The 25,885-nt window shown below is 38.6% G+C and overlaps 3 protein-coding genes across 12 annotated transcripts in view; all 3 read left to right on the top strand.

Annotated features, from left to right (window-relative positions):
* LOC135089049 (leucine-rich repeat serine/threonine-protein kinase 1-like) overlaps positions 1 to 2,896 on the top strand; it is a 39,695-nt gene extending 36,799 nt beyond the window's left edge. For all 4 annotated transcript variants that reach the window (XM_063984246.1, XM_063984247.1, XM_063984244.1 and 1 more), the window contains 3 exons: positions 696 to 825; positions 1,221 to 1,432; positions 2,675 to 2,896. The gene's annotated coding sequence lies outside the window, so the exon portion shown is untranslated. The remainder of the gene's footprint in view (positions 1 to 695; positions 826 to 1,220; positions 1,433 to 2,674) is intronic.
* On the top strand, positions 805 to 9,499 carry LOC135089373 (uncharacterized). Its single transcript, XM_063984938.1, has 3 exons — positions 805 to 825; positions 1,221 to 1,432; positions 9,298 to 9,499. The coding sequence occupies exons 1-3, from the start codon at positions 805 to 807 to the stop codon at positions 9,497 to 9,499; spliced, it is 435 nt and encodes a 144-aa protein (XP_063841008.1).
* LOC135089047 (cholinephosphotransferase 1-like) lies at positions 4,298 to 24,038 on the top strand. Of its 7 annotated transcripts, none has more exons than XM_063984238.1 (9): positions 4,298 to 4,412; positions 9,258 to 9,787; positions 12,276 to 12,423; positions 13,867 to 13,989; positions 14,876 to 14,979; positions 16,617 to 16,751; positions 19,390 to 19,548; positions 20,401 to 20,526; positions 20,636 to 24,038. In XM_063984238.1, the coding sequence occupies exons 2-9, from the start codon at positions 9,566 to 9,568 to the stop codon at positions 20,825 to 20,827; spliced, it is 1,209 nt and encodes a 402-aa protein (XP_063840308.1). In that variant the 5' UTR covers positions 4,298 to 4,412; positions 9,258 to 9,565; the 3' UTR covers positions 20,828 to 24,038. The 7 variants fall into 7 exon arrangements, with proteins under 7 accessions (XP_063840308.1, XP_063840312.1, XP_063840311.1 ...); XM_063984242.1 differs by lacking the exons at positions 4,298 to 4,412; positions 16,617 to 16,751 and adding exons at positions 7,694 to 7,852; positions 17,906 to 18,037; XM_063984241.1 differs by lacking the exons at positions 4,298 to 4,412; positions 16,617 to 16,751 and adding exons at positions 7,694 to 7,852; positions 17,159 to 17,290.
* Positions 24,039 to 25,885: the final 1,847 nt, after the last annotated feature.

Genomic DNA, 25,885 nt, shown 5'->3' with positions numbered 1-25,885 from the left:
ACGCTTTCCTTGTATTTACAAGTTAGGAGACAAAATATTTTGCGCCAAATAGAATCACGAAAACACCTTTGAAAACCTTAATAATTCAAGTTACAACCTGACACTGAAACGTTTACAAATTCTACAGCATCACCAAATAAACGTTTTTCTTGTTGCTATTTACAAGTTAAGAGACGAAATATTCTCCGTCAATAGAATCACGAAAAAAAATCTTTGCAAAACCCTAATAACTTACACTACAACCTGATAAAAACAGGCAAGTGACACTGAAAAGTTTACAAATCCCGCAGCATCACTAGACAAACATGTTCCTTGTTACTATTTAAGAGTAAGTGACAAAAATAATCTCTACCAAATTTTCCTTTCTCGTGGTCAGTGTTCCCTAGTATAACGGGTGTGGGGAAGTCCTGCAGGAGTCTCAGGTCATCTGTATGCAAGAAATCGAGTTTGGGAAGCCCGATTCCTGGACCTTTAGCTTCCAGTTCTCGCCATAGCCCGCATTTCTAACCCGTCTAAACATTAATCCCTACTTCCTAGTCCTTGTATGATAATCTCTATGGACCGCTAATATTTGACGCGTAAGAAAAGGAGCTTCGTTAGCTGTAGTAGCGTAAAGAGAGAGACATCAATAAGATTAGTGTGTGTCCAGGAAAGTTTTGCCAACCCTTAGCGGTCACTCAGAAAACTGGTTATAGGTCCCAGGGTGTATAAAAAGGCAGCGGAGTAGCCAAGAAGCATCATCCAGCGAAGAGACAAGGAAGACGACACAAGGAGGCTCAGACGAAGACCTGCAGTAGAGACAAGATGTTTGCCCTTCGCTCCTTGGTAAGTGTTGTGGGATAGGGTGAAGGAAAGTGTGGCTCTGTGTTGATTCTTGTGTTGTTCTGCAGGTTTTCTTTCGATTTCCTTGATGATTTTCTGGAATGTTACTGGAAGATGAATGATTGTGTCCAGCTTTCATTGTTTATTTATCTTACTTATTTGCTTATCTATTTATTTATTTATTAAGATGATTCCAAGATTACTGTAAAACTTCGTCTTGCAGATAATCTTTATCAGCTGTAATGAATGTAAAGATATTATTATTATTATTATTATTATTATTATTATTATTACTATTACTTTAGCGTTACTCGGCCTATTAATAACTCACTACATGAATTTCGTCCACTCATTCAATTAAATCACTCATTTCATTTTCCCTCTCGTGTCCCGTGCAGGTGGTGGTGGTGGTGGCTCTGCTGGCCCTGATGTGCCTGACGGAGGCGGCTCCAGGAGGGCAGTATTATGGCAGCAGTCATGGCAGTTTTGGTGGTGGTGGCTTTGGCGGTCGTTTCGGGAGCCACAGCAGCCATGGCGGTCATGTCGGGGGCTACGGCAGCTATGGCGGTCATTCCTCTCACGGTTACGTCAGGCCACGTCCCAGCTACGGGTAAGTGATGTCATGAGGTTCAGGGTCCGTATTCTGAAATGTTTTGCTCTTCCACCACTACTTTCGAAGGTCACAGAGATGATTAGCCGGGTTGGTAAAACTGTTTTTCCTTTTCATAATGTAGAAATCTTGTTGACCTGTTACTAGAACCGTAAAAAAAGACCCCTAAAAAATGTTTCAACTAAAGAAATACTTTTAAACGTAGTGGAGGTGCTTGCGGCGCATAAGTGTTTCATAATGTGGCCCTTCAGTAATCCCATGGCAATCTTTAGCATTTCCAGTTCTCGTAAGGATTATTTTCAAAGCCCACGGAGATAGTCAGTTCTCAAGGCACTGAGGAATCTATCAGGTATTCACGCGTTGGTTACCAGAGTCAGGAATCCATCTGCTCCCGTGTGATATTATTCTTAGACCTCCCTTTTCGTTCTTATGTATGTTTGTGGAAAACCTTTACATGCAGGACAAGTGTTTTGAAGCGCTCTGGGACTCGTTACGTCTGTTTCAGTGGTTCGAGTGGAGTAGGCTTTGTGATAACTGTATTATTCTTGCTTTTCTTCATAAGAGTACATCTGCTTTTTGCATTGTCGGTGTTTTTGATTGGTCTTTCCTTCTATTAAATGAATCCTCTCTCTCTCTCTCTCTCTCTCTCTCTCTCTCTCTCTCTCTCTCTCTCTCTCTCTCTCTCTCTCTCTCTCTCTCTCTCTGTTTCAGCCTTCCCTTCCTCCTCTAGTTTCCTTTGTTATTATTATCATTATTGTTGTTATTTCTTCTTCTTTGTCTTCTTCTTCTTCTTCTTCTGGCCACACACTCCGAGGTCAGACTGAAAGAAACCTGCCTCCTCACTCCCCGCGTGTCGTGCTCGTGAAAAAAAAAAAAAAAAAAAACAGCGTAAGGGGAGGAGCGCGGGAGCAAAGGGATCTTATTGTTGTTTCTCTTCGTACAAGGAGGCGAGGCATGTTTTGTCTGCGATATCTCCTGTGGGGGAATATATAGATAGATAGTTAGATTGATAGATAGATGGATGGATGGATGGATGGATGGATGGATGGGTAGATAAATTGGTTGGTTGACTGATTGATAGATAGGTAGAAAGTTGCATAGATGAACAGATACATAAATAAATAGCTATATAGATAGGTTATTATTAGCCTTATTGTTGTTGATACTAATACAACAACAACAATAACTACTACTACTACTACAATTACTACTACAACTACTACTACTGTTTGTTTATTTCAGATATGGACGGTAAGAACGTCTCCTGACACTGGCACGGCCCCTCCCTGATCAAAAGACCCTGACGCTCCATAATCTCTCTTGAAGGCTTCACTCACTCGGAACCAAAATGGGAACAACGCTGAAACGATGGTTCTCTTTCGTTTTGAATTTAGATTGACGTGTGCTGGTTCCGAAGTAAGAGTTGTGGTGACGAGGTGGATATAATAAATTTTTAAAAACTTATCTATGGTAATATTATTTTTTTTATCCGCACACACACACACACACACACACACACACACACAGACACACACACACATAGAAAGAGAAGCACGAAACCGAAAATGATTCTCTCTCTCTCTCTCTCTCTCTCTCTGAATGTTTTAATCTATCTCACAATTGACATGAATCTAATATACCTTTACCAATAAACTTATAGCTCTTCACCTCACCTTTGAAATTAGAAGATAAAAAACATTATTTAATCTTACGGTCATATTCTGAAACACTTCTGCGCCTCACCACTACTTTCAAAAGGCTCTATATATAAGCTACACATATTTTAAGGCTATTTTTACGGCTCTAGTGACAGATAAACAACATTTCTACATTATTAACAGGAAAAACACTCTTGAGAACCCGGCTGATCATCTCTATGGCCTTTGAAAATAGCCGTGGTGAAGGAACAGTCTTTCTGTATACGGGTCTTACATCAGTGCAGGAAAAGAATCAGTTTGGTGTTTTGTTGCTTTATAATAACGCGTTCTTTTCTCTGGGCGGTGTTAGTTGCGCTCAGTGGCAGGAGCTGATTGAGGGGAATGAGAGTGATAAAAGGATATGCATGAGCAGCGGAGGAAATGAGTCGTTGAGTCGTGGTGGCAGTGAGGACACAGAAGGATCGCTTGCTGTGGTTGTGCTAGATGTTACGGGATTCTGGTGTGTTCTGAAACGCTTTGCTCACTCTAATATATCGTTTTGAAAGGTTACAGATGATTAGTCGTTTTCTCGTTGGTATTTTTCTCATTAATGATGCAGAATCCTTCTTAAACAGTTACTAGAATCATGATAATACCTTTGAAAACTGCAATAATTTCCGATGGAGCCTGTTAAACTGTCACTAGAATCAAGAAAGCACTCACAAACACCAATGACTATCACTCGAGCGTCATATAATCTCCGTACAAAAAAGAAAATACCCTTGAAAACACAAATAACTTACACTAGAGGATGTTTAAGTATCATAATATTCTAAAAACACCTTTGAAAAAAAATAAATAAAAAAAAACTTCCACGAGTGTTAAACTATTATTAAAATCACGAAAATGCCCCTCAAAACACAGATTGCTCCCCCTCAGCCCTGTTAAAATATCACTAGAATTACTAAAACACCCTTGGAAACACTAACAACTTCTACTCGAGCCTGTCAAACTATCAGCAGAGTCACTAAAGCATCCTTGAAAACACAAATAACTCACACTCGGTCTGTTAAATTACTTAGAATCCTTTAAAAAAAAATCTATGAAAACAAATGAAGCTAGAATCAAAAAACACCCTTTGAAAAAAAAAAAATAATAATAATTTAATAGAACCTGATAAAAACAAACTCTGAAACGCTTGTGAGTGTGGTGCCTGCATAGGACAAGCCAGTATGAGCATAGAAGTAGCTACGTAAACACACACACAGCTGCCCGGTGCCAACACAGCTCCCTGCTTCACGTCCACCTTGCCTTGCCTTGCACCATCATCATCCGCTTCACAGGTTAGGGTAGCACGTGCTCGCTTATGTAAACAAAAACAAAAAGCTAACACGTATTCACGAGCGCACACGTTCTAATGTATTGCAAGGCGGCATTTCTTTCGGTTATAAACTGAATCTGATTTTGCTTCTGTAGTGAAAGTGGGTTGGCTGATAGTTGATGTAATGGATGTCTGTGGGAGTTACTAGGATAGATAGATAGATAGATAGAGATTATTATCGGTATCCTTACTATTACTACTACTACTACTACTACTACTACTACTACTACTGCTACTACTGCTACTCATAATAATAATAATAATAATAATAATAATAATAATAATGATAATACTTCTACTACTACTACTACTACTACTACTACTACTACTACTACTACTACTACTACTACTATTACTACTACTACTACTATTGTTTATGTTAGAAATGTTGGTGAAGATGTATGAAGTTTGACACTGGAAGATAAAGTTGAATACTACTACTTCTACTACTACTACTACTACTACTACTACTACTACAACTACTACTGCTACTACTATTCCGTAACGCTTTAAGCTCAAAAGGATTACTTTCATAGGTCACGAAGATGATCAGTCAGGTTCTCGTGGGCGTATTCTCTGTAAATTATGCAAAATCCCTGTCAAGCTATCACTGAATAATAAATAATCCCTCAAAATCCCAATAACTTCCACTAGAACTGTTATAACAAGTCGAGAGAACACGCTGGTATGTTTGCATCCAGCGTAACTCGAGTATTTTCAACAGGACTTAATGGGAGAGTTGTTAATGTTTTAAAGTGTGTTTCCATGATTCTAATGATATTTTATGAATGGTTGTGTGATTCTGTGACCTCATTCTCTCAAATAATTTTGGCGTTTTGGCTCGACTAGTCTAAACAGATTTTCGTGAATGTAACTAGGATTTTCAAGAGTAATTTAATGATTCTAGAGGTTAATTAACAAGACTTCTGTATCTCCAACGGAGGAAACAAAAAAAAAACATTCATGAGAACTCGACTAATTAATTATCTCTGTGGCGTTTGAAAACATTTGTAATAAGAGAACAAAGCGTTTCAAAATGATAAAATAGCCTTAATGAGAGATGTGTTTCAGAATAGCTGTAATGAAAAAAACAGAGCGATTGCTGAGAGGAGAAAACAATAATTAATCATCTAATCATCTATGTTGCCTTCAAAAATAGTACGAGTAGCAATGAGAGAAGAAAGCGTTACAAAATCCGGGGAAGTCAGAGGCGTGGACAGTATGATGATTGGAGGATTATTCATCTAATCATCTCTGTAGCCTTTGAAGCGGTCGTAATGAAAGATGAAAGATGTAATGTTAGATGTAATAAACAGATGTAATGAAAGAACAAATTTGGCGTGTCAAGACAGTCGTAGTGAGAAAGCAAAGCGTGGATAATTTTGAAGTAACAAGTAGCGTCTTCATCTGAGGGCTGGGTTACGTTATTTTAGGCTAGTTGGAAAATTCAGGTAAATTTCACTGCTATTCCCTTCATTGCGAAGATCACGGTTTGGAAATGCATCATACTTTGTCCAGAAATGAAAATCTGGAAATAAATAGGCTACGATGATTTCCATAACATCGTGAGCGTTCCTAAATAGACGTAATGAGGGAAGAGAACGTTTGAAAATACAGGGTAACTTCCCCGCGTGGACAGTATCATGACAAGTGGTGCCGATCGGTGAGTAGAAGAGAAATGCGTAGGAAAATTAAGAGCGTTGGCAGGTAAAGGGATAGATGCCTCTCTATTTTGGGCCTCTGTACTTTCCTGCCAACTTTTAGGGGCACAGGACACGTGTTTGTCTTGTGTTGGGTTATTTCGACGCCTTGCTAGCCAGCGCTCGTAAATACCCGTGTGGTGTTGCAATTGAGAGTTATCAGTTCTCGCGTTGATAAGGTAAACAATAAACACTGCGGGGTAAAAATAGAAGGTGTAATGTTTGGGTGATAGTTTTGGTTTTTGTGTTGAGATGTGGAAATATTTTGTACTTATTATTATATGTTGGTCAGTTATTAGTTTATTTATTTATTTATTTATTTTTATTTTTGGAAAGAGAGAGAGAGAGAGAGAGAGAGAGAGAGAGAGAGAGAGAGAGAGAGAGAGAGAGAGAGAGAGAGAGAGAGACTCGTGATTTGCTAGATTAGACAGACAGCAGTTCTTCATCAAACATAAAGAAAAAATCAAAGCTTGTCAGGAAGATATCAGTGAAAACTCATAAAAAAAAAGTCATATTGGCATTTAAACTTTACTGACAACGTTATGAATAAGAAGTAAAATTGAATATTTCGTTACTCAGTCCTTATCTCTCTCATTTCATCGTGTGTAGGCATTACCATTCTGCATATTGGAATAGTTCAGATGGCTCGAGAAATTAAGAATCAAACAAAATATCTCACGAGTCACTCAGGAGATAATAATATGTGACCTTGAAGCATTGAGAATTGGAAAATAAAGGAAGAAAGAAAACAAAAAATACTAGATAAATTTATATGCAGTTTAGTTTGGAAATTTTAGTTGAATCTTAAGTCTTGTAAATCTGAAAAAATGCCCGATTATACTTTTATGCAATTGATAAACTTCTCTGTTATATTCCACACGTTTTCACTTTTCGATTACATGAGTTATAATCCCTTTGATTTATTATATTTGATTAGACACATCTCATGCTTTCCTAAAAATTACATCTCTACATTTTCTCGCAACTCTTGAAACATTTATCTTTAGAAATTCCTATAAATGGTCTATTATGTTGGCCTGCTTAGCCATTTATGGAGAACCAGCAGATTTCGCCTTCATTATTTATTGTACTTTTATATATAGAACAATAATAAATTAAGTAAATAAGCAATTCATTGGGCCTTTTTTCAGACTCATGTTGTTTCAGAGCTTCCTCTTATATATTAGACAGATGAGTAAATTAATAAGTCTATCAAATTCAGTTCAATCATCGCTTTATGAATTAGGTTAAAGGGTAATAGTAGTTTAAATAATAGTAACAATAATAATAGTTTAGCCACACAGTAAGAGGAGTGGAACTTGGATGAAAACGATAATGTCACTTCAATATTATCCTCAATCATAGGAGTGAGATAAGCAGTTGGAAATAGCTAAATAACACTGATGATAATAACAATTTAGCGGTCCCGTAGGAAAAGCAGAACTTGGAAGAAAACACTGATGTTACTTCACTATTATCCTCAATCCTAGGAATGAGATTAATAGTTGATAATACTTAGATAACACTGACAATAATAACAGTATAGCGGCCCCGTAGGAGAAACGGAACTACGCAACACGTCGGTCGTCGTTCAGCCATATTTTCGTTGTTGTTTATCAGCTGAGCAGTGCTGGAGTGAGGGTCGCGGCCACTTCCTCGCTGCTCCTGCCTCATTACTCCTTCACTGCAGGCACTCATTCAGGTGGTGGTGGGCGAGGGGAAAAGAGGGGGGAGGCGCAGGTGTCAATTAGCAGATGTAGGTGAGGTGAGGAGGTGAGGGAGGCCTAGGGTGGATCAGCTGACAGTTACGTCACAAGTAGGCTGAGGTGGGCCATGCCTTACCTGGAGACGTGGCACCTGTGATATTCAGTTTCACTTATTTTGTTTTTATTTCATTACTTCTTATGTTTTTTATTATTTTTTCTATGTTCCATTTAGTTATTCATCGTTCTTCTCTTGCATGTTTTATGTGTGTGGTGTATGCGAGGGTAGGGAAGTGTCAGGGTCGTGTGTTGTATGGGAGTATGAGTGTGTATGGATCTGTGTATGTCATTGTTGGATTTTTCTCTTTCTAGTTCATTTATTATGCATTATTTCTTTTGGAGATGAAAAAAAAAATTAGGAATGTATGGTGTATGGGAAGTTAAGGAAGTTTTTATGTTGTGTTGCTGGAAATTCTCAGAATGTGTGAAGTGTGCGTGTGTGTGTCATTGTTGGTTTTCTCTTTGTAGTTAATTTAAAATGCATCTTGGTTCTTTTGTAGGTGAAAAGTTTGAATTTATGTTGTTTGGGAAGTTGTTAATGCTTTTTTTGGGGGTTGTATGTTGAATGGAAAGTTCAGAATGTGTGTGAGGATTGGTATATGTCAGCATTATTGCTTTCTCTGTACTAGTTAACTAATAATTTAATGCAGCTTTCATTTAGGTCTAAAAACAGACTTTCTTGAGTGGAAGTGAAAATTGAAAATGTCATTGTTAGTTTTCTCATTGTAATGATTTATTGAGAAAGCACTTCAGGGCATCACTGGGTGGAAAAGTATAAATGTGTTGTACAAAATATCTGAAGTGTGTCTGTGCATCATTTTAATATTATCTCTGTTGAAGGTCATGTTACTGACTAGTGTTGGGGAGGAGCAGTAAGTGACCCACTGGTTGTGGTTAGTTACAAGGAGGGGCTGTGTTAGGGAAGTGAACAGACAATGACAGAGGGAAATGGTGGCACCCTAAGTTCTGACCCTGGATTTCATGAATTTGGACCAGTGTTTGATTTTATTGAAAAAAAAAAAAAGGAAATAAGAAAGAAGTTGGGTACTATAGTTTATACCACAGACTGTGACAAAAAAAACACTTTACTCTCTGCACTCAAGCAAGCATGGCAACATTGAACAGCCAGTGTTACAGGCTGCTGGTTGGCCATTCTGCAACTTCCTTCAGTGTCCAGCACGTTGACTTAGTCTTTCTACCAAAACACTGAATGGAGGAAGTGCAGGAAATAATATGTTTGTGCCACAGTCCATGATACAAACTATAGCAGAAAATTTCAAGTGATACAAGCTTATCAAATGATGAAATGATGGTGTTGAAAGTAATGTTATTGTAAATTTTCAGGTAGTTTGTACATTACATGGTGTTGTGGACATTGGCAAAGAGAACACAGTGACAGTGGGAATGAGGATGCTAGTGCCGCTGCTGTAGGTGCTGGCAGGGGAGGCACATGTGATGCCTTAGGAAGCTCAGGAGAGGACGGAGACCGACCGTTGCTGAACAATCCCTCCTGTGCCTCTGTATGTAACTTTCCTAAAAACAGCAAAGCACATAGACAGAAGAGGACTGGTGCATGTGGACAGTGAGACTCGGGAGTGCCAGTGGGAGTGCCAGGAAGCTGTTTGCCAGTGTGAGGTGCGAGTGAAGGCATCATGGGGCAGTTGTCAGAAACACAGCTGCGGCGACTGGAGGAGCACAAGTACTCGTGTGCCTCCACCTCCCTTATGGACCCGCTGATGCAGAAGTGGTGGTGCTGGCTGGTGGACCAGTGTTCCCTCACCCTGGCCCCGAACCTCATCACCATCACGGGCCTCATCATCAACATCATCACCTCGCTGGTCCTTTGTTACTACAGCCCGGATGCCAAGCAGGAGGTGAGGCCTTCAGTAACATTGCTACTTTCATCCCTGTTCTCTCCACCTCTAATGCAAGAGTTAACCTGTATTCTTGGTCGTTCATTCCTTTCTCTAGTAAACCCTGGAACTCCCTGCCTGCTTCTGTATATCCACCTTCTTGTGACATGAACTCTTTCAAGAGAGAGGTTTCAAGACACTTATCCTCCAATATTTGATGATTCTATTTGGCCTTACTTTGGGAACTGGCACTTAAATGGGGCTTTTTTTTTTTATTTTTTATTGTCCTTGGGCTGTGGCTTTCTTACATTAAAAAAAAAGGGAGAGGTGTGTGATTGTGGGCTTGACTGAACAGAAGTCTTTTTGATATTTATTCATTCATTTACTTATTGTTCTCCTTGTATGGAGATGGAGTGTTACTGTGTGTTTTAATAATTACAAGCCTTGCTACTTATCCATGTATTGTTTTTCATTTTATATCACCTGAATATCCTTTCCTATAACCCTAAGGAATGAAAAGGATAACAAAGGGAAAGTGGCAGAGAAAAAAGTCTTGCTAGTTATTCATTTACTGTTTTCAATTTCATATCACATGTAGATCCTTTTCTAGAGTCCCCCCAAAAAAATCAATAATGATAAGGAGGAAAGTGGTAGAGGGAGACAGAGGCATAGGCAGAGTAAGGCAAAGAAAGAAGAGGAGAAGAAAAGAGGGAGATAATGGGAAGTGTAAACACTCATGAAAAAAAATACAAAAAAGTTCAATAATTTTAAATCAGGACAGATAAGCACAGGAAACTACACAGGCAGATGATAGATAAGAATAACAAAAATAGCAAAGAGTGTAATGAATATAAGGAATCATTGTTTTATTAGCATATGCAAAACACATAGAAATCTTGAATAACAGATCAGTCATGCAGTAGTGAGTCTTAACCTATACATTCAAGCTAGGGAAGTCTATGGTACTGATAAGGAAATGCCATGTTTGTTACTATAAATAAAGGAAATGGAAGGATTGTGGTGTTTTTAGTTGTTTGTGAATAGATTTGGGGGGGGACAGATATTTTTAGTTCGTGGATGAAAGAAATGGGAGAATAGTGGTATTTTTAGATGTTTGTGAATAGAAATGGGAGGATAGATTTTTAGTTTGGATGAAAGAAATGGGAGAATAGGGTTTGTTTTGGGTGGGTTTTGGGTTGTTTGAATGGGTGTTTTTAGTGTGGACGAAAAAAAATGGGAAGGTACAGATATTTTTTAGTTTGGATGAAAGAAATGGGAGGATAGGTGTGTTTTTAGTTTGGATGAAAGAAATGGGAGGGTAGTATGTTTTCAGTTGTTTGTGAATGAGTGGTTGTGTAAGTTGTCCCCTCTAGCTTTCACATGAGTGGCCGGGTTATCAGCGTTATTGATAGTAGCCACAGCACAGGTCTGCCGTCTTATCTCCTGTCTGAGGGAGTACAAGGCCCCTTCACTTGGCTCTCCTGCTGCTGGATTTGATGAGTCATTGTGGCTCTTCCATGAGTAATGAGTTTTTCTTTTACTGGTGTGTGTGTGTGTGTGTGTGTGTGTGTGTGTGTGTGTGTGTGTGTGTGTGTGTGTGTGTGTGTGTGTGTGTGTGTGTGTGTGTGTGTCCTGTCTTCTAGCACTCAAATCAGTCATGCCTTATGGTCATTATTGAGTGGGGACCTGTTGCAACCAGTAAAGATTTTATTAGTGACCTCTTCAGTGGCAGCAAAAATTTAAGTTTAATAAAAAAAATACTTTATACTCTGTTTTCTTTTATGCATTGGTCTTTGCATGTCATTATAACTTAGTCTATAAATACATGGTGTAAAATAAGTATAAAGGTTTCATATAGGATCTTTACCTAGTTATTCTGAGAAAGTGTTACAGAACTTACACTGTAATATCTATCTAATACTACATATTACACATAATTGTTGCTCAGTATTGTATGCATGTATGTATGTATGTATGTATGACCCTATTCGGAGACTGGCATCTCAGTGGGCTTTTTTTTTTATTGGATTTTTGTTGCCCTTGGCCGGTGTCCCTCCTACATAAGAAGAAAAAAAATGTATGAATATTCATGCAAGAAGTTGAAGGGGCTGATCCCTCTAATGATAATCAAAAAGCTTTCCCAGCAGAAGAAGTAAAGAAGTAATCATCATCATCCCATGACTACAGTACACAAGGAACTCAGTGACTCAAAAGATAGATGAAGGTACAATGCTAGTGTTGATCCTGACCTTACTGTTCGTTATCTTACCACCTATGCACAATTCTCCAGGTCTGATAAACAAGGTGGTGTGTTGCCTTGATTCTGACCACTGCCTCTTATCTTACCATCTATGCACAAATCTCCAGGTCCGATAAACAAGGGGGTGTGTTGTCTTGATCCTGACCACTACTTGTTACCTTACCACCTTATGCACAAGTTTCTAGGTCTGATAAACAAAGTGGTGTGTTGTCTTGATCCTGACCTCTGCTTGTTATCTTGTCTCTTAAGGTGCCACGATGGGCCTGCTTCCTGTGTGCCCTTGGACTCTTCATATACCAGAGTCTTGATGCCATCGACGGCAAGCAGGCGCGGCGTACAGGCACATCCTCTCCTCTGGGCGAGCTGTTTGACCATGGCTGTGACTCTCTTTCCACTGGTGAGTCTCCTGCTGCTCTTTCCTTCAGTATTGTGGAGGAGGAGGAGCTGAAGGAGTCTTTTAATTCTTTCATTATGTTTTCATTTTTCAGTATGTGGCTATTTCCCTTCTCTCTCTCTCTCTCTCTCTCTCTCTCTCTCTCTCTCTCTCTCTCTCTCTCTCTCTCTCTCTCTCTCTCTCTCTCTCTCTCTCTCTCTCTCTCTCTCTCTCTCTCTCTCTCTCTCTCTCTCTCTCTCTCTCTCTCTCTCTCTCTCTCTCTCTCTCTCTCTCTCTCTCTCTCTCTCTCTCTCTCTCTCTCTGGGGATTGACTTATCACTGAGAGATTGACTTACTTTTCAATTATTGTTTGTGGAATCATATACACTGTTTTTCATACAAGTGGAGTTTTGTCTTACTTGATAATTGGATATATCTGGTATGTGGAAATCTTTGGTTGTTAATAGCAGTAATAGTAATATTTTGCATTATTGGTTAGTTAGTTGGTAATCTAAGAAGTTATTCAGGGAAGTGAATACACCAGACATTTGCTTTTAATATAATCACCTGCAACAAATTTTCTATCCAAGAACAATGCACAAGTTCATTTTATAATTTACACCGGTCATTCATATGCTGTGATGGTGTTGACATAATTCTTGACAACACACACACACACACACACACACACACACACACACACACACACACACACACACACACACACACACACACACACACACACACACACACACACACACACACACACACACACACACACACACACACTGACATGATAACAGAACCCTGGGACACTTGCCAAATATTTCACCTTGGCCACACCTGCCTGTGATGGCCCACAGCCCCTCACTTAGCACCTGTCATGGCTGATACCCTTAGAGAGCCTCACTGTCCCTGTCCTGCATCACACCTTTAATAATCACCTGTCACATTTAATAGAGGAAATGGACTTGCACTATTATTTGATGTTTCTGACTTTCTGTGTAGTTTTTGTAAAGGCATTTCATTTGTACAGGTGGATCACAGTTAGTGCAGGTGCAGTGTGACCTAGAAATGAGTTATGTTGCTGAAGAAATGTTCACAAAGGGAAATTTTTCATGAATAATTTATTGTAGATTTTGAGTTTTTAACATGTGATGCAATTTTTCAGTATTTATGAGTTCTGTTCTTCTTCTCCTCATAAATAGGAATCCTACATTTATGACTCAGAGCAAACATTAAGATTATTTAATAGAAATTCTATATTTATGAATCAGAACAGAGGATATTATTTGGTTTAGCATTTTGTAACTCTGAAAATTTAATGTTTACACATAACCATTTGTCTGTATTTATTTATTATACTAAGTATTTTGTCATTGCCATATCATAAATCACTGTATCACAAGTCTTGGTTGCAGTGCCATGAAGGTTCAGATTAATGAGACAAATTGATGCACCTTGCAGTGTTTGTGTCGCTGGGCGTGTGCTGCTCCGTGCGACTTGGGACGCTTCCCTACTGGATGTTCTTCCAGTGCATGATGGCAGTGACTCTGTTCTACTGTGCACACTGGCAGACATATGTGTCAGGTGAGTGGCTGAGAGGCTGAGAGGCAGAGTGGTGTAGTGGCACAGACAGTCAAAGGGGTGTAAGGGAAGCTGCAAGTCATTGGGTCTATTCTTAGCAGTCCCAGTCATCCAGTTGTGTTATTTGTGTTTATATTCTTTTTTTCTTTCTTTATATATGTGTGTGTGTGTGTGTGTGTGTGTGTGTGTGTGTGTGTGTGTTGAGCTGCTCATGATGAAAGTTTGATGTGTGTGAGTGGTTTATGAAAGGCCATGTAGCTCAGTTATTGTGACTGATGTCTTGACTTATACAGATTATTATAGTCCTTCTTGATCTTCAGTAATAATAATGATGACCATGTGTACTTTTATCTGTTTATTTATGTTGTTATTTATTAATTGATTGTTGTACAGTACAGGAAAAAAAATTGTTTCTAAGTTGCATCTTACAAAATCTTCTAATGTATTTATCTACAAAGCTCAATAAAACACATTTTTTTTTAATATTCAAGATACTATCATATTAAAAAAAAAAATAGATAAAGTGACTAATTGTTGATCATTGTATTGCTTTACTACACTGAAGCTAATGCATTATGTTCATTTTCACTGATTATATATGATACTACACATTTTTCACAAAGTAGATCCATATAGAAAGCAACATGTTTTTTTTATTTTTTTTATTTACATTAGCTCTAAGTAAGGTGAGGGGCAGGAGTACTTTCTTTTCTCCATCAGGTAGTAAAGGACTAGGAGAGTAGTGTGAATGAGTGTGAATATGAAAGCTGTGTGCCTTGTCTTTGCTACCACCCTTTATTTGTAGGGAGACAGTCTTGGTGTATGTATGCTTGTATGTATGTATGTATGTATGTATTTATGTACCTCTAAATGGTTGTTTGTGATGCAGGCACTTTGCGTTTCGGGATGGTGGATGTGACGGAAGCTCAGTTTGGAGTGATGGCCATCCACCTGATATCTGTAATCTTTGGTTCAGAATTCTGGTCCCTCAAGGTAATGCTCACACTGCTGCCTCCTCTACTTGTCTCGTGTTCAGTGAGGCTCTGGTGTTGTCTTTATTTTTGGCTTTCATGCTTATTCTCATCTTTTCTGTCATTCAGCATATGAGTTTGTTTTTAGCTTTAATTTTAGCCTTTATTTTTACCCTCAGTTTCAGAAATAAGAGTTAATTTTTAGCTTTATTTTTAGCCTTCATATTTAATTTAAGTTTTCTGTCATATTCTTTATTTAGAGCTTGTTTATAGTTTTACTTTTAATCATTTTTTATTTCCATTTTCTTCTATCATATAGAGTGTTACATCTTTTATTTCTGTCTATGTTATATTCCTATTTGTTACTTGTTTATCTTCTGTCTCAAGATTTTTTAAGACTTCTGTCCATCTGTATAAGACTCCTGTTTCTAAGAATGTCCCCAGTGAGATGTGTGCCTGAAGAGTCTCCCTTTCTTCCAGTCCTTATATACTCTCATTGCATTCTGTTCATGTTTTCTCCAATCACCTCATTGTGCTTTCGTTCCTTTCTCTCACATTATCTCTTTCTTACATTTTCTCTCTTACATGCCTTGTCTTTTCCTCCATGGATAAGTAGTTTTCAAGAATTGGGTTATTTAATCACCTGAGATGAAAAAAGAGGAAATAAACTGAGATAAGAGATAAGGTTAGAGCAAACAAGTGATATCCTTCAACTGCCGCTCACATCCTGTTGACATTCACACGCTGTTATGTCATTTCTCACAGCTTTTGATATACTGACCTTTCCAGTATGTTTACTTTTCAGTTAATGTATTATTCAGAGTTAGTGTACCTCCATTTACATTATACACACAACTCATTACATACCAACAAACATTTATGTATACCCTTCCTGATAAACAATAGCAACTGTAGGTTACATCCTTTTGTGCTGTAGCTGGTTTTTCTCTTATACCACAGTTAGTGTAGAGTAATGTAGGTAAATAAGACAGTCTAGTTAGGGCTTGAAGGTCTGGTGCTGTTTGATTATCACCTCTGTCCACAAACACAAAGAGAAGGCACAAATTTTATACACCATGTAGATAATTCTTGAAAAATCTCATTTATGTCTATAGGATATGAATGGGACAGATATTATATACTGTTTATTTATTTTTTGCACTCATCTACTCCACACTTACCCACAGATGTCTTGACATATTTTTTATATCAGTGATTCCTCTCTCGTTCTTTCTGCATGTCCAAATTATGTACAGTACTCCTTAATCAGTCTTTTTTTTTCAGCATATTTGATCATGTCCTGCAAATTGTTCCATATGAGTAGCTGTATGAAATTCATGTTCATTTGGTAATTTCTTTGAGGTTTGGATGTCAGAAAAATTATTAAACTCTCATTCCAAAGATGACTGCAGTACTAAGGGTTAATATCCTCCAGATTCTATTCATATCAATCTGTTTGCATACTTCTGCATTTTGTAATGGAGCAGTCTCCTACATCAAGTGTCAAAAATGTTGTTTTATAAAAATGTATTCTTGATTTATACATTGGCTTTAAACTGTAATTGTGTACAATAAGTAGGAATTAAGATATATTCTGTGGCACACAGTGCATATATTGGTCACATTTTGCAAGTGAGTGATGTGTTGTGTGGCCCTCAGGTCCCAGTGCTGTGGCTGCCTCTCAAGTGTGTCCCCACGCTGTTTGGGGTTGTTGCAGCCTTTGTGGCCCTCTATAACAATTTTAAGATAATTTTGGTTGAGAGGGGTGCAGGCCGCAATGGGTCAACTGTTGCCGTAAGTCTCTTTCCACAGACACTGCTGCTGATCACTGCTGCCTCACCTGCATGTCTGCTGATGTGCATTTTGCCTCACTAATTTGCCTCTTCATCAAAGTTTAATGTTTTCTTTGCATTTTCCTCCCAAACCTTTTCCCAGCACATGATTTCTTGGTGACTGCATGGCACTAGGTGAGCATGAGTGTCCCTTGCCTGACCACTGTGTGCCCAAGGATGCCTCATACCACTAAGGGCAAGGGAAGGCTGTCACTGCTGCTGTCATGCTCCAGTGCACTAGTGTTATCTCTATGTTGCCTGTCTTTGCTGTCTTTCCCTGCCATGGCTCACATAACCTTGCTCCTAACCTGTTTCACTTTTGTGTTGCTGTTTAACACCTGAAAATAACTCCATGAATCTTTGTATCAGATTCCAGGTACAGGGATTGAGTTTATCGCAATATATGTAGTAATTGGTGTCTCACAAGTGATAATTCAGCTGTGGCACACTTTCCCCATCATCCTCTGGGGGGGTGCCGGACGGAATGGGTCCACCATTGCTGTAAGTGGCAGTGTTCCATTCTACACATAGTGACTGAAGAGTAAGGGATAGCAGGGAGTGTCCGACTACTATGTGGGTGTGTGTGTGTGTGTGTGTGTGTGTGTGTGTTTGGATTATGTTGCATTGTCCAGGCAAGCACAGCAGTCCTGTCATTACAAAATCTTGAAAAATCAACATAGTCATGAAGGGAATAAGTAGAAGCTCAGTGTAATAAATCTGAGCTGTGGAAAAGTTCTTTCAAAAGGAATTCAGATAAAGGGAGATAAGTGTTTTGATGTAGCCAAAATCATTTGATGAAGAGCTTATATCAAGAATGCATGAAGACTGAAAAGTGAAAAACTGAGAGAAAAATTGATGTAAGGGAAATATGAACCATGATCTGTCTTTGTTTCTCAGTGTTGGGTGCTGGCGAACACCATCACATCACTGTGTGGGTGTTGATGAAAGGTCCTCTGTCCATGTGTTACCCTTGTGTGTAGATAGAAGGTATTTTTTTGTGTTACCCTCGTGTCCACCTGCAGTCCATTGCACCAGTAACCTGTGTTGTGTGATGCTCAGGGGCCTGGCTTGGGGTTCCCTGCAGCTCACACCAGTCCCCTGTGTGGTGTCTTACAGCTGCCGTACTTGGAGATATCAGTTCAGTACGTATTAGTGTGGGGGATCCTGGTGTTCCAGCTGATCTTGGGGTACTTCTACATGTGTGATGTTCCCTACTCGGGTGCAGGCAAGAATGGCTCCACTGTTGCTGTGAGTCTGGGCTTCCTAGCGGCCCTCACGTGCAGGATGAGTAGGCTTGACCCTCATCTTTTCTGCCTGTGGTGGCTCTCATCAAGTAGATTCAATAAGTTTGGTAACTGTATCCTCAAGCTCTGACATTCTTGAATCCTGCAGGGGAGGACAGAGGTCTAACTTGTGGCTTGTGTTGTACTAAACTCCAGCAGCTTTGTTGATGTCTTGAAGGAGCGAGGGCTCAGTGGCTGGTCATAGAAGACTTCTGTATTGGAATGCATAAAATCTTATAGAAAAGATTTTATTATTACATATATGCCTCTTGCTCCACCACTTGCTTTGTTGTGATGCTTGCAAGTGATGGTAGTGGTAGATGCTTCTGTTTGCCCATTTACTGCTGGACCTCTACACTCTGGCAGCTTATCTTGTGCAGTGAGTGTGCTTGTGTTAGAGCATCCAGGTATTATGCCACTCTGTTACACTTCCACTTCTGTTTTTGTGAGCAGGTAAACAGATTAAAATTTGAAAAGTGGAATCCTGTACTTTAAACATGAGATTAGTTGAGTGAGTGATTGACTAAGTGCTACAACAACAGGGTCATATGGCACTGCTTGGAAAATGGGAGTGTGGTTTAAATTACTTGCTCTTGCTTTATAGTGTTTGTATTCCCTAGAATGTGAGGCAGATTGCTTTAGTGGTAGTGTTAAGTAGTAGTGGCATGTGTGCATATGTATGTTATTGATGGCATGGTGGTGGTGTTAGTGTTGATGCTTGTATGTATAGTGAATGTGACAGTATTATTGTGAATATACTTTTTATCTCTTGCTGTGTGATTCTGATTTTGTAAGCATGGTGTGATAGGAACATGGAATACTGCATTTACTGAGTATAATGATAATCCGGTGTGTGAGATGATTTAAAGTAAAGAAAGCTAAGTATGTTCGTGGTATTGTGTAGCTTAGTTTGGTAAAGTCATGGCTGAATCAGTTAATATATTGTGCTCACTTCCACTGTGCTTTGTGTTCTCCCTCAATCTTAAGTCTCCAGATCTTTTCATTAGTTTTTATTCATCTGTTTGTGTACTATGTGTGAGGAAGGCTGGCCAAGGGAAAATAATGCTCATTATCTGTCGTGAAAGTTGGATAAAGGTTGAAAAGATTTGCTAATTTAGATCCAGAAGTGTCTTAATATTCTGATAGTCTTACAAAGCCTCATAAAGAGATTACTTACAGATCAAGTGACTTTAAACTAAAATAAAAGGCTGAACACAGTGGAAGATCAGTGTAAAAGTTAATAAAGTCAATTATTAACCATGACTAGACCTTAATACAATATACTAAGCACAGTGTTGATTTAGATATGTATTGCAGGGAACCAGTGTGTTGTCTCCTGTCGTGCCACTCATCTACATTCTGGCACCGGCTGTCCTCATTGCCTGGAAGAGTCCTGAGAACCTCTACCTGCAGAACCCCATTGTTTACTTGCTCACCTTTGGATGCGTGTCTGCTCGTGTCACTAACAGGCTGGTGGTGAGTCTTGGCTTGGATTCTTGGCTTGTGGATTAAAAAAGGAGGTCAAAAGGTGGTAGAAACTTAGGCTCTTCTTGTTTTTATGTATGAAGGAGACTGGCTTAATGTGTAAGAAATGGGGAAAATGGCTTGCTTAATTGTTGCTCCCTAAAAGTATTGTATAAAGGTTCCAGAAAGGTTGGCTAGTGCAGGAAATGAGTTCCAAATATCCTTTATGTTTGAGCTGCAGGTCTTTGTCACCAAGAGAGGAAGATATGTTGTTGGAATATGAGAATGTGTAACAGTACCTGTGCTTCACTCTGAGTTTCCATACATACCACTCCTGTTCTTGTTGTTTTTCCAAATATATTCAAGGAGGATGAAACTAAGAGAGGAAGATCTGTTGTTGAAATATGAGAATTTGTAACAGTACTTGTGCTTCATCCTCAGTTTCCATACCACTCCTGTTCTTGTTTTACCAAATATATTCAAGGAGGATGAAACTTGTGCTCCATTAAGGTCATTTAGATAAAGTTGACATTTTTTTCATAGGTTTGGAATTAATAGAATGCAGTATATATAGCCTATTCTTGTTTTCTAAGGTTATGTTAATGAAATATGATAGTGAGGTACACATCCGCAGTTTCAGAAATAGTACACTTAACAATAAGTTAGTTTTTTAGAATATGTAATTTTTTCAAGTATGTTTTAATTCTTCTACTTTCAGGTGATGGTGTAATAATATCCAGTTTGTGTCATTCCCTGTGATGTGATTCAGTGATATTGTGAAATATGTAGACTTGAGGTGTTCTCTGTTAGTAACCAGCAGACTTGAGGTGTTCTCTGTTAGTAACCAACTGTCTGTATATGCAGGTGGCTCACATGACCAAGAGTGAGATGGCATACAGCGACTCCTCACTCCTGGGCCCTGGTGCACTCTTCCTCAACCAGTACTTCAACTGTCCCATCCCTGAGAGAACCTTACTTTATGTCGTGTGTGTAAGTACTACATGATCCTGACAGCTGCTTCATGTTGATGGTTACTTTTGATCAGGCTACTTCCCTTCACTGTGCCTGCTTGTTTCTGAAGTGTGAATATACCTTCCAGGCATACGTGATCTACGACGTGGTGAAGTACTGCCGGCAGGTGTGTCTAGAGATCTGCCAGCACCTCAACATCATGCTGTTCACCATCGTGCCGCGGTGTCCACCTGCCTCGGGACACGCCTCAGAGAAGAATGGCAGCAGTTCCACCTCTAAGTACATGACTCGCAGCATAAGTAAAGCAAAAAGCCATTAAAATTTTCTGAAAGATTATATAAATATATATATAAATGAAGAGCACTGCTACTTTACAGAGTATTTGGGTTAATCTTTTGCATAGAGTGATTGTGTTTTATGATGCGTTGAATTGCTGCCTGGTTAACAAGGTTATGACTGGTGTGTATTGTTGAGGCCCCACACTGCTTCCCTGCTGTGGCCGAGGCTGCACTTGGGACAGGGCCATCAGATCCAACTGTAGTATTAGTCTGGTTACTTACAAGAGCACTTTATCCATTATTTACTAATTGAGTGACCATTCCAAATGTTTTCCAAAATTTTGTGTGTTTTGGAGAGTTTAAATTTACAGTTTGAGTTGCAGCTTCAATTGTACTCTTTTAGGTTTTCAAATTCCTTGTTTTTTTTTTGGGCCAGTTTGCATAGTTGTGAAAATTCTTGAGTTTATTAGTTTGCTGAACATTGTGGATGTGAGGAAGATGGTGGTGGTGGTGGTGGTGGTGGTGGTGTTGGTGGTGGTGGTGATGATGGCAGAAGCACTACTACAACCCCTTAGCATTACCAGACTACTACTTGCCATAGAGTTGTAGCCGTCACAGTCACCTCCTTGATTCAGAGCACATCCCTAACCCTCACATGGTGTAGGAAGTAGAAGTAGGCATCAGGACCCTCGCATTAAGTTTACACCCCTTGCAGACACACACACACACACACACACACACACACACACACACGAGTCTTGTGCTATATTTATTAACTTTATTTGAACAAAGGGTTCCAACCTCATTTATTCTGGATATCAGTCTTGTCATTAGTCCTTATTGTATTTTATCATCATCATCATGACCATTAGTGTTGTTATCACTATTCTGTAGGAGAGCTTTATATTTTAAGTGAGAGACTTTATTATTGCAAAGAACATGCTTACTTTCTCTGTGCCTTCTGTGCTGGAGTGTACAGGGTGGGAGAAAGTGATGGTTGGCATGTGTCAGAACTGAAAGAAGTGGTTGCTGGTGGCGGGGCTGAAGGAGGGTTTATGTTGCGTGTGGAGGTTGCAGTGCTAGTTTGTGTTTGAGGCTTGAGAAGTGTTGCATTGTATGTGAAGGTTGGGAGAGTACTAGCCAGTGTGTTTGTGTTACCATATATCCCAGCTCTTAGGATGATTGATTGTATAAAATGATTTCATGAGTTGGCATTATTCATCAGTATTTTTCCTTTCTTTTCAAGGACAAAAGAGGAAATAAGAAAAAAAAACAATGTCATTTCAAAATCTGAAACAAGAAGATTTAAGAGAAAGGCTAATTTAATTTTTGAGGTGTCTTGATACAAATCTCTTGAAGCAGCATTTTACTTGTACATAAGACATCCCTATTTGAGACTTGCATCATGTTAAAAATGTCATGTTGGGAGCTGAGATATACTGTAACTTGGAAGAGTACTGGCTGATATGAGGAGGGCCAGGGAGAGAGTCCAGTGATTTGAGAGAAGTATTGTGTCTGTTGGTGTGTGAATGTAATGGTTTGTTTCAAGAAGGGTAGCTGGGAAGCTGTTAAGGATTAGATATAAACATACAGTGAAGTGTGGTCATCATACTCTCTGGGTGCTCTCTCGGTTCACCTTCTGCTTAGCATTTTAGCTTTATCTCTGTGGCTTGACACAAATCTGCGGTGTGAGATGAGACACCAAGCTAGGAACCTCACCCATGACAGGTTGCTGATTCACTCCCTCTTTGCTCAGGTGTGGTAGGTGTGGATACCTGACTTGCTTCCTTGTATCTGCTGTTATAATCATTCTTAGTTTATTTTTGTTCATAATGAAGATTGAGTTTTGAAGTATTAGCTCTAGAAGAAAAGAGTTTTGTCGTGAGAAATGTGAGGTCAAAAATATTGATCATTGAAGAAGTTAATACTCAGTTTGTCTTCCAACTGTACCTTTGTATAAGAATGTTATGTTTGAATAGCCAGTGGATTTTGGATACAATTTCTGTTAGGCACAGGGAGGTGAGGAGGTGGTGGTGCAGCAGAGGTGTGGCTTGGTGTGGCCATTGGGCTCCTTCAGTGCTACAGGGAGCCACTCATGTGTTCTAGTGTTGGTTGTAGGTAATAAGAAAGTAATATTCCTGCACTTCCTGGTTTTCTACACATCATTAGGTTTTGGTGATAAATATCCTCATCAGGGGTCTTGGTCTTTTATATTTCCAGTATTTTGTTATCAAATTGTGGTCCAAATTACTTTTATGATTCAGTTTAGAAAGATGTTCATCATTTGAACAGTTGTCAGTGAAATTAGTTTATTTGAATCAGGATGTACAGTGTTGTTGAAACTTTTGTTTACTGGCTTCTTTCTCTAAAGCTTTGTCTTGGTTACTTTGGTTGTGTTTGCAAGTAGCTTTTCTTCATATGATATATATATATATATATATATATATATATATATATATATATATATATATATATATATATATATATATATATATATATATATATATATATATATATATATATATATATATATATATATATATATATATATATATATATATATATACATACCTCCCTGTGATAGGCCAGTAGGCTGTCTTCACCCCACAGATCCCTCTTCCTGTCTGTGTCCTGGTAGACATACAAGATTGGAAAGAAAGACATACATTTCATGTAATGAAATTTCTCCATGAATGTTTACATTATAACATGGAAATGTACATTTCAGGATGAAAACATGATACATTTCAGACTGAAGACATGCCTTTCAATGAATGTGTGCATCTTATTGGGACAGTGAGGATGCATTCCACAGTGGAGACACTGTGTGTGTTGGTGTGAATGCATCCATTTCAAAGTAAGACTCGCATCTCACAGTCATGATGTAAATCTCTTCAGTTTTGTTATGCCTTTCTAAGTGAAGACTTGTTATACACTTGTAGCAACCATGGCATTTTGTAGAAGTCACTTACAGTCAGCATTTCTTTTATCATATTTATCCAGTGTTACTAAGTTATGTTACTTCTGTGCATTACTAGTAAGTTATGTTGTTATTCCCTTGATGATGCCCTGCTGTCATTGAACAAAGCAATAGAACTCTTCCTATGAGAACACAGGAATACACTGTCATGTATACACTTGCTGTTCACTGTTTTAATATTCTTAACAAACTCATTTTATTTACAAGTGTCATCCTGGATAATTTTTACCTTGATCCTCGTAGGATGAGAATAAAACTGTTATTTACTTAGATTACTCATATTAATTTGCCAAAAAAAAATGAAGAAAAAACATGTAGTGTAATGATAATTGTTTTACAGTAGTGTGGAGTTATTGTTTATTGTGTAATGAAGAATAATTGGGAAACAATAGAAAACATGTAGAATTACTTAAGCTACAATTCTGTACTCACAGCACCTAACATGAAGAGAAAGAAGCACTGGTGTAGGAGGTAACTTATTCACTAGGCCAACACACACACACACACACACACACACACACACGCAGGAGACATTACAAGCTTGACGAGACCCTGTAAAACACACACACACACACTATATGGTACTGTTGTATGCAGAGTTTGTGCTGTGTAAGGTAAATAAGACAAAGAAGCAAAACACGTGTAGCTGGAATTAACATGAAAATCAGACACTCACGTAAGGCGGAGGTGGCCTGGCTGGGTTGGCTGATGAGTACCTTAATTTTCGGCTGTCATTACTGTCATCTGTCTTCTGTAGCTGAGACAAAATTATTAATTGTAAATACACACGTCATTGTAAACACCCCCCCTCCCCCATATATATATTTTTCCAGTGACCAGATATGTTGTGAAGCAAATATATCGTGATAACAGATAACTCATTGGATGTCATCATACCTGCTATAGTTGTAATTAATTAAGTTAAGTAAGTGCGCCTTAGTATATAAGACTCACCAACTCCCGAGTATATAGACTATGTTTTATAGTTTAAGTCTATATACTCTGACCAGCTCCTCCCGCCGAGCTACAAGAGAGAGAGAAAGAGAAAAAAAATTTTGCGCCACAACAGCAGGGTCATATAACACTACAAAGAATAAACAAAATAATAGTTGGTAAGAGAAGGATATATATATATATATATATATATATATATATATATATATATATATATATATATATATATATATATATATATATATATATATATATATATATATATATATATATATATACTTACGGCTTTTCAGTAGCTTTGCGTGGGGCGAATTCCATAAAGCGAAACATGAATGTCTTATGTACGGTACAGCGAACTTAGAGCTTCTGAAGATAATAAAGGAATAAACTCACATATATGCGGAGGATGATGAAGGTGAAAAACGAAATCAGTTAAAGGAAACGTGAATCAACGATATATATATATTTTTTTCTAACTCAAGACTGAAAACGCAGACAAAAGCAAACAGCGAAATTCACACGTACTCGGATTAGATGCAGTGTTACCAAAGCAATGCTTCGGCAGTAAATGTAGTCTTTTCACAACATTTAAGCATTATAAAAGGGTGGAATCGACTTCATATGTAGAAAACTTTAGCTTCAAATTTAGTGTGGAAATTTGAAACTGTCAGTGACGTTTTAGCGCATTTTAATTAATGTCTAATGCCATCTGAAATTTGAAGTTGGCAACACTGAGGACATGCCGTTGAAGGTAAACAAGTTCCAATCCTCGCGCTGTGTTGTTTAATTGTGTTCAGTGATAACAGGAGCTGGCGGGCACTGAATGGAGGACAGTGTCAAGAAGTTGAAGGCGGCGGGAAGCGGAGACGATACAGTAAGTCTGTGTAATGTATCTATATTAGGAGGAATAGGTAAAGACTAGGTGGCTTAGCGGGGGTGACCCAGGGTAGGTCACTGCAACGGCGCAGGCCAGTGTTTGCTGGCCATGCCTTCAAATTGTATGATATCTTATCAGAAATTATATTGAATATCTTAGGATCTATTCAAGTAAATTTGCAGTTTCAACCAATACTATCCCTCTCGACCCCTCCCTCCAAAACCTACTGGACCCCCGCATAAAGTAAACTAACAACGTAACATTTTGTAACCTAACCGCGGGGGCTTC

Source organism: Scylla paramamosain, chromosome 32, assembly GCF_035594125.1.
Source record: "Scylla paramamosain isolate STU-SP2022 chromosome 32, ASM3559412v1, whole genome shotgun sequence".
NCBI classification, from domain to species: domain Eukaryota; kingdom Metazoa; phylum Arthropoda; class Malacostraca; order Decapoda; family Portunidae; genus Scylla; species Scylla paramamosain.
This window is presented reverse-complemented; position numbering and strand designations above follow the sequence as displayed.